The 8,799-nt window shown below is 36.4% G+C and overlaps 2 protein-coding genes across 3 annotated transcripts in view; one reads left to right on the top strand and one right to left on the bottom strand.

The window, feature by feature from the left end:
* The window catches only part of LOC106159350 (H(+)/Cl(-) exchange transporter 6), a 50,634-nt gene that overhangs the window by 39,700 nt on the left and 2,135 nt on the right, over positions 1–8,799 (top strand). For both annotated transcript variants that reach the window (XM_086995646.1, XM_086995647.1), the window contains 2 exons: positions 7,076–7,183; positions 8,235–8,360. In XM_086995646.1, the coding sequence (XP_086851772.1) occupies positions 7,076–7,183; positions 8,235–8,360 (234 nt within the window). The remainder of the gene's footprint in view (positions 1–7,075; positions 7,184–8,234; positions 8,361–8,799) is intronic.
* On the bottom strand, positions 826–4,749 carry LOC147759813 (uncharacterized). Its single transcript, XM_086995649.1, has 2 exons — positions 1,508–4,749; positions 826–1,474 (listed from the first exon to the last, which is right to left on the bottom strand). The coding sequence occupies exon 1, from the start codon at positions 4,481–4,483 to the stop codon at positions 2,525–2,527; it is 1,959 nt and encodes a 652-aa protein (XP_086851775.1). The 5' UTR covers positions 4,484–4,749; the 3' UTR covers positions 826–1,474; positions 1,508–2,524.

Here is an 8,799-nt window from a genome sequence, read left to right as displayed (position 1 = left end):
CACCCCCTTTTATTCTTATATTAATGCTTATTTACTTATGTTTTTGAAACATTTTTTGGACCTGCTTTTAAAAAATTTTTTATTTTTTTTTTATGGAAGCTGTTTTAATAAATGAAAGAATTAGAATAGTCCAGCTAGCAGCATGTGCATATAATTGACTGAGTTTAAATGGTTATATTTGCCTGAGGACCTTGTATTAAATTCTTTTAAAAAGAAGCAGGAAAAAAACTTATGTCACTGTTTCATGCTGAATATTATTTAGGTACAATAAAAATGTGAGGCATTCAAATTAAATTATTTATTGAAATAACAAGTATAGTGCAATATTTTGCAAAACTGCTAGAAAATTAGCCTTGGCAAAATTTCAGTTTTATCTGTAAATGATGGGTAAGGTCCATTTTCTTTCAAAAAAAAAAAAAAAAAAAAAGACTGAATAATTTCAACGTTCATGAATTAATGCACACTTTTATTTCTAGAATACTGATTCAAAACAGATTCAGAAGTACAGACATGTATACAGAGTTAGAATGATCAATAATAATATATATATATATGTAGTCCATCATCTTCATAAGGGAATGTCTCACTTATATATAATGTTTCTGATATGGTATTAACTAAGCTGTACCTTTATAACTTCATTGCCACACCACGCTCACTAGTCTGTCATTGTTTCTGGTCCCACTCTCCAAATCCCATGGAACCTCACTCTTTTTTACAGTAAATTGTGAGACTATGGACTATCTGGGATATTCTCATTAAATTGACGACTACTACTAATATATATATATATATATATATATATATATATATGCACACACACCTTTGACTTCTGCAGGTAACATATTGTGCACAATAATATTATATAATATAATATTCACATTCTTAATATAATTCCCTTGAGATGAAATTATGGTAATTACTTAATGAAGCTCCTCATTTATTCTTATATAATTATATCTTTTTCAGGATTAATTATTTTAAGTAGCTCCCAATAAAATACATTCTGGTGTAGAACCATCAAACTTTTCAGAACTTCTAAATCAACAGCTTTAGCTTTTAAATGGCTTTGTCATAATTAAAATGAGTAACCCCTTACATGTAAAATGATCATGCAAATAGTATTGTATCTGAGGTGCACTTTTTAGAAATATTAAAATGTCTTATATTGTAAATTAATCATAGAGTAAGTGAAATAAAAATAAATTGAATAAAAAACAAAAATATATTAGCATAACACAAACATATGCAGACATACATTATGTGAAAGATATAACTTTCGTCGCCGAGCTGTACGTGAAATATTATGAGTAATTTTCACGTACAGCTCGGCGATGAGTGTTGTATCAGGCTTAAACCACGGCCTCTGATTGGCTACTACACTGGTAGTGCAACAGACCGTGGAATGCACTCGTACATGACGTGCTTGTATATCGAATACAGCACAGGCGAGTCTGTTGTTGTAGGCGCTAGCCTTGGTTTAAGTATACAATCTTTTTCATTTAACTTTAATATAAACACTCATTTTGTAAATTAATTGTAGAGTAAGTGAAAAAAAAAGAAATTATAAATATAAAAATATTAGCAAAGCACAAATATATGCAGACATATATTATGTAAAGAATATTTTTCAGCTAGCTTGTAACATTTTTTTTCAGTCAACTTATTATAAAACCTCCATATTATTCAATATCTCTAGCACATGTACAAGTATCATTATGGTTATTTTAAAAAAGTCGCAGTGCAGTTTACAATGTGCCCCGAATATTTTTCGGCCCTGAAACAGACCAAGGGCATAACTAGGCATATACATGAATGCACTGTGCATACATTTTTTTTTTTTTTTTTTTTTTTGTCCACCATAATATTATTTTCTCTTTATTTAGTATATTTTACATGGAATATAAACACAAGTCCCCTGTGCATACAATTTCTAAAGGTCTGGTTATGTCCATGTAGATTGGTTGTACTGTTGAATGTTCTCACCTCCCTGTGGCGGATACAGCCCAGCTCCCGTGTGTGGCACTGTGGGCTAGCAGACCAACAATATCTGTCACTGCCAGACCAGGAACTTTACCCCTACTTCAACCCCTAAGTAGTGATTGCCAAGCCAGGAGACAGGGAGGTACCGTTTATGAAGGACTGGTTTATTTTGTTTGCCCACAAATAAAATATACACTGTACAGTACTCTCTGAAGTTCAACTTTTTTTTTTCAGAATCACCCTGTTCATTTAACTGGAGTAAGGATACAAATTAATCTACTGACTAAGAAAACGTGCTAAGATTGGCTTGATTTTTGAACAGTTGCTCGTCTAGATACTCTATCTTCCTAAATCTTAGATTTAAAAAACGAGGGTGTTAACTAAAAGCATGATATCCATTTGATTCCATGCTGTCAGTTCTTTCATCATTTTTTCAAAAGATATGTAGTACATAACTGAATTTCTACACTCTAACATTCCAGACACCTGTGGTTTTAAATAAAAGAAAATCCACTTAATTCCAGACAATCAATTTTTTCCTTCAAAGATTATCCAAACTGTACACCCTGACCTCATGGAGCTGAGTCAAGGCAACAAACTGAGTAACAAATAACAACTTGTTGTTTTCATCCACAGCCAACCCCATTGGTTTCTCAATACCATCAGCAATGGTCAAAAGGTGGCGCTGAAATAGGCCATCTTTGCCAAACATGGAGATACGATTGTTGCCATAGTCTGCAACAAGGATGCTCTCTTTGTAGAGACAGACCCCGTAAGGATGGTTCAACTGACCTGGTCCACTGCCATGTGACCCTATGGTGGACTCAAACTCTACAGTCATATTCTCCTTGTAGTCTTTTCTTATGATGGTGCATTTCAGCACTTTTATGCAGTGATTTCCATGATCAGAGACATATATCAAATACTGATCAGTTTCTGTTCCTGATCCTGAATCTATACATTCTGTGCACATGAACTCGGGATTTTTAAACTGATTATTCTGGTCACCATAACTACCTAGACCTCTGTGAGTGCTTCCATAATCAATTGTTAAGAATGAAGATTTGCTGGACAATACAAACCTGATATACTCGTGTACCTCAATGATTGCACTGGGCTCAAAAGGAATTTCTGATACTTTTATTTGGTCGTTTTCACACACATGGTTGTTTTTATACACATTTGAACTGCAGGGATTAAGTAACGCAAAAATATAGTCATGTTGTAGCACTTTGAATTCAATAGGTTGCATAACCATATGATGCCTATCAGTTACCTTGAACAGCATTTCATAACCAGATACCTTACATTGGGTCACCAGTTGGTATCTGCAGCCCTGATAGTAGAACTCAGAGAACACATTCTGAACATTGCCTGAATAATCAAAGAAAAGCACACTGCCAGCATCAGAGGTACATGTATCTGTCACAGCAAAACTATTAGCATACTTAGATGAGTTAAAGCTGACGCTGGAGGGGCCATTCAGGGGGGAACCAACACTTATAACCCTGGTGAACTTAAGGTTGGGTTTCATAGTGTTACTACCCTGTTTGGTTGTGCTGTTATCAAAACAAGAAAGATCAGAAGGAGATGGTGGGATGTTCTGAGAATCGGCCAGATTTTCAGTAAATGCCAACCCAGACTCAAACACTTTGACACCCTTAGCTAAGCTATCAGAGATTGACCTTAAATCACTCAGTGATTGACAGCTAGAGAGGAGCTTTTGACACACTAGATCTATTTTCAAATAGCTCCCTCTTTGTGCACGGAGGTGGTTCCGAGCCGTGTTAATCGCTTTCAGTTTCTCTTCAGTACTTGTTGACTGGGCATCATGGGCTTTGATCTTGTCTTGAATTTCCTCTGCCCCCTGGTGGTACTTCCGTTGTAGCTGTTGCAGCCATGTTTTTTCCCTGTCAGCGACGACTTTGGCATCAGTGACTTCGCAGGCTTTGTGTGATGTCATCAGGCAGACCATACAGATATAGATGGCGCAGGTGTCGCAGTAGTATTCTAATGCCTGTTCATCATGTGCGGAGCAATTTCCATGGTTGATGCTAAGGCTACGAAGCTGATGAGAAGCAGTGATTTTCACTCGACTGTGATCTTGCTTGCAGACTGAGCAAAGAAATTTGTTACAGGTCACGCATTGATGGTCGGCTGGTGTTGACTTTTTTAAGGCCGAGCAAATGGAGCACAACTTCACTTCTCCAACATCTGCAGTTTTCTCCACTTTAGCCTCCACCTCACTCAACCATGATTGTGCAGGGAAATTTTCCAGACTCCCCCTAGGGGCCTCAATACTCATACCACAGCATGGGCAGCTGAACCTCTGGGGCTCTGTAGGGGGGTCTGTCAACTGAGTGTGGGACTGTAGACAAAGTAGACAGAAGGAGTGGAGGCAAGGGAGAACCTTGGGTGTTTCTGGATTGCAGAGACATATCTCACAGCGGGAAGGACTTGCGGTGGCGCCATCTTCTGTCGATGGAATATTGCTCGCCATTGTGCTGACAATAAAGTGTTAATTATGTTTTGACAAAGTATGAATGCTATTAGTGATAGCAGTTAAGTATCTATAAATGAAGTGCTCAAAGATATATTAAAATTTATGGCTGTACATATAACAAAGCTAAAAAACTTTAAGGAGAAAGTGTGTCTTGACAGAAAGTTTGGTTAAAATGATTTTATTTTCCACAGAAGGTTGAATGGTTTGTCTTATTCATTACATTCTCCATCTCATTGTTTACAAATAAAAGACAAACTTTCACAGTATTGTGAACTTTCAATTATATAAAGAATAATTTTATAAACTTAAAAATAACAATTGGTTATTAAATTTTGACAGATCCCTATTTTCTGGTAGAACTTGATATATATGTCAAAGGCCCGGATCAAATCTAGTCCCATGCATAAAAAGCCCAGACCCCATGTTTATTACGCCCTGGCTGGGCCCATTCTGTATGGTGTCTTTGCATTGTTAACAGCATAATGGACAAGTTAAGTGACCAAGTTAATTGGCCAAGCTGCCAGTTTGTTTGCATGGCATGTGCAGGGGATGTCTTAGATCAAGGCACAAATGAAGCCCATCTTTAATTTAACAAATCTTTAGTAAATGTTACTAAATCAATCTACATGTCTTTTCTTTAAACATTAAACATCTTTAAAAGTATCATCCTTCGATGTATTTTACAAATCACAGGTAATGTAATACAAGTAAATCTCATTTGCCACACCTGTAAGTATTATAATATGTACCTTGATCTAAGACAACCCCTGCACATGCCATACAAACAAACCGGCAGCTTGGCCAATTAACTTGGTCATTTAACTTGCCTATTATGCTGTTAACAATGCAAAGACACCATAAAGAATGGGCCCAGCCAGGGTGTAATAAACATGGGGTCTGGGCTTTTTATGCATAGGACTAGATTTGATTCGGGCCTTTGACATATATATATATAAGACAAGATGGATTAAGGGGGAGTGGAAAAAATGGCCGCCATATTGGAGATTTTATCTTCATTAATCTTCTTTTCACAGTGTCCACAATAACATTAACAGCTGTGAAATTGCCAACATTACAAGACATTTAAATTTTTTGCATGAGGAAATTGAAAATTTCCCCACTTTCTTAATTTGGTTAATGCATTAAAACTGCATGGTTATCATGTTTCTCTAAGACACATCATACCGATGCCTACTAACCAATACCAGCCATTTGACTTCCATTTGAGGTTGAAACTTTACTTCCCTCCTTCTTCACTTCTCTCTTACTTATGTGATTCTAAATTTTTATGAAAATAATTAGAGAAAGATACTGAATTACCTTAATTAATTCCCCCAACCGTTAACTGATATCGAACAGATGCCCCTCATGTACATGCAATCACTGGGTCACACGTACGTAGCAGCCTGTGCCAGTCTGTTTTTCTTTCACTTTGCCAAGTGGGACTTCCAAGTATCATCTAGTTGTCAGCACAGGGTTGTATTTTGTTTGTTGACATACTGAGCGTTCTTGATTGTTTATTTTAGACTGTTTTTGAACTGATACAGGTGCATGTTTATTTTGTATCTAAGTTGGGTCAAGGACATATATTCAATATACGTCCTTGGTTGGGTCAACTACTACTACATTGGGTAGTTCTGTGTCAGAGATAAGATATTTTATACTTAACAGCTGACAGATTTTTTTTCTTTTTTTTTTCCTTTTATGTCAAACAACACTGTAAACTGTTGTATGGTGTAAGTGTCCATATGTTCCTCCCTACCCAGGTTCTTCTAATATTTCACTTGTCACTGATGCATGGGAGAGGGAATATAAAAACAAACTCACATGTTCAGTTCCAACTGTAAAGTGTCTTTATTAAGTCCAAGCATTCTGCATTTATACACATTATCTACAGGGAATCTATCTGCATGCCACAGTGGCAGCAAGTGATTTAAATACTAATTGCAATGCAATAGATAACAAGCGAGCTTCTACTTATCAGTTATATCAGTTCTACTTATCAGGTATACCTATACAGAGGATGATAAATATTCATTCAAGGCTGAAGCAAGGTCAACGATAATATGCTGACTGATTATATAAACATAATATGTAAATGAGTGAGTTTATCACATGCATTCAGTGGACCTTAACAATGGAGACATTTATTTTACAATTAATGCCTGTCCAAAAAAGTATCCCATGTACCATCTTTAATGGTAGATGTGCAGCACAGGATATCTGGGGGAGGGGGGGGGGGCACTCCCCCCCCCCCCAAAAAAAAAAAAAAAAATAAATAAATAAATAAATAAATAAATAAATAAAATCTAACCACCTGATGTAAACAAAAAATTCTTTTTGTGAGTGTTTGAGATGGTAAAGGGGACGATTTTTATCAGATACAGACATACTACCACTGTCCTATTCTGTAAAAAAAAAAAAAGGTTCCATTTTCTTTGATTTTTTAATGTATCAGGCTCCTGCCCCTGGCCTGGTAGATGAACTGTTTGAAAATAATATTTGAAAGTTTCTGTACTGCTCAGTAACTTTAAACAGATTATAATTTATTTTTTTTCTCATCAATGATGTTTTTTCTTTCTTCCCCAGAATATCAAGCAACCTTTGCTGACATTTGAAGGAATGCGAGAAGATTACCCACGTTTTTCTTCCATTTGGGACATAAACACAGGCTACGTCACCTCAGAGATGATTCTGGTGAGCACACTGGCTTGTCTTGATTTTGGAGACATCTTTTGTTGTAGCTGAATGGCATTTCAAATGCAAAGAAATACTACAAACTGTCCTTCCAGTGATACATGCATAAAAGTTACACTGTTTCAAGTTAATCCATTTTTTAATGCAGTCCATCTTCATTGACAGCTGAAAAATTCTGAAAAAGAAATCTACTGTTATAAAAATCTATATACTTAAGTGAGATGTTAATTACTCTTTTTTTTCTGTTAATTAAATGGTAGTTTGATTTCTTAATGTATCCTTCTTAAACAAATAATATAAAAGTTCTGCAAATTATCTTGATATCTAGCGATATAAAAGCTCGACTTTTTCCTGTTAGTTCAAAGTAAGGTGAAGTTTGTTCAGCCATCATGAAATTGCCAAATTACTTTTTTTTTTTTTTTTTTTTGCAGGATGTCACTCCCGTCATGAACCTCTACCCCTACACTGTCTCCACCTATAGTTACTGATGTTATCTGATTTCTTGCAGGACGTCGATCACTCCCTACATGAACTGCTGCCCCTACACTGTCTCCACCTATAGTTACTGATGTAATTTAATTTCTTGCAGGACGTCACTCCCTACATGAACCGCTGCCCCTACACTGTCTCCACCTATAGTAACTGATGTAATTTAATTTCTTGCAGGACATCACTCCCTACATGAACCGCTGCCCCAACACTGTCTCCACCTATAGTTACTGATGTAATTTAATTTCTTGCAGGACGTCACTCCCTACATGAACCGCTGCCCCTACAATGTCTCCACCTATAGTAACTGATGTAATTTAATTTCTTGCAGGACGTCACTCCCTACATGAACCGCTGCCCCTACAATGTCTCCACCTATAGTTACTGATGTAATTTAATTTCTTGCAGGACGTCACTCCCTACATGAACCGCTGCCCCTACAATGTCTCCACCTATAGTTACTGATGTAATTTAATTTCTTGCAGGACGTAATTCCCTACATGAACTGCTGCCCCTACACTGTCTCCACCTATAGTTACTAATGTAATTTAATTTCTTGCAGGACGTCACTCCCTACATGAACCGCTGCCCCTACACTGTCTCCACCTATTGTACTGTGCCTCAGGTGTTCAGTCTCTTCCGTAGCATGGGTCTGAGACACTTGCCAGTGTTGAATGACATGGGACAGGTGAGCTGGGTATATACATAGGGGATGGATAGGGGAGGTCTTTTCCTGTGTATGTGGGATTAATACAGTCATATATACTAGTACTTAAACATACGTGGATGGGGGAGGGGGGAGGGGAGGATCCCTGGCACTCATTTAAGTAATTTGGGTTAAGATGTATTAATTTGGTTTCTAGTGACAAAGCATGAGACAATTTGTAAATGTTTAATAAGAAACAGTACTGTACATTGTACAAAGAATTAACGGAAATTTTCCAATGATATTTCTTAAAATAACAGATATAAAAATGTTTTTAAAGTCATTGTTAATGAAGAAGTGAATTATGATTTGGATTTGCCAAGGAAAGTCCACAGCACACCTGCACTTATTTTAATGAAGTAGTTACAAAGTGTGCTGCAACCAGTATATTTCAAATATATAAATATATGTGAAGTATGTT

This window comes from Lingula anatina, chromosome 9 (assembly GCF_051362555.1).
Source record: "Lingula anatina isolate TDL-2025a chromosome 9, LinAna3.0, whole genome shotgun sequence".
Classification (NCBI taxonomy): Eukaryota; Metazoa; Brachiopoda; class Lingulata; order Lingulida; family Lingulidae; genus Lingula; species Lingula anatina.
The sequence above is the reverse complement of the archived record's forward strand: the minus strand, read 5'-3'. Positions and strand labels throughout refer to the sequence as shown.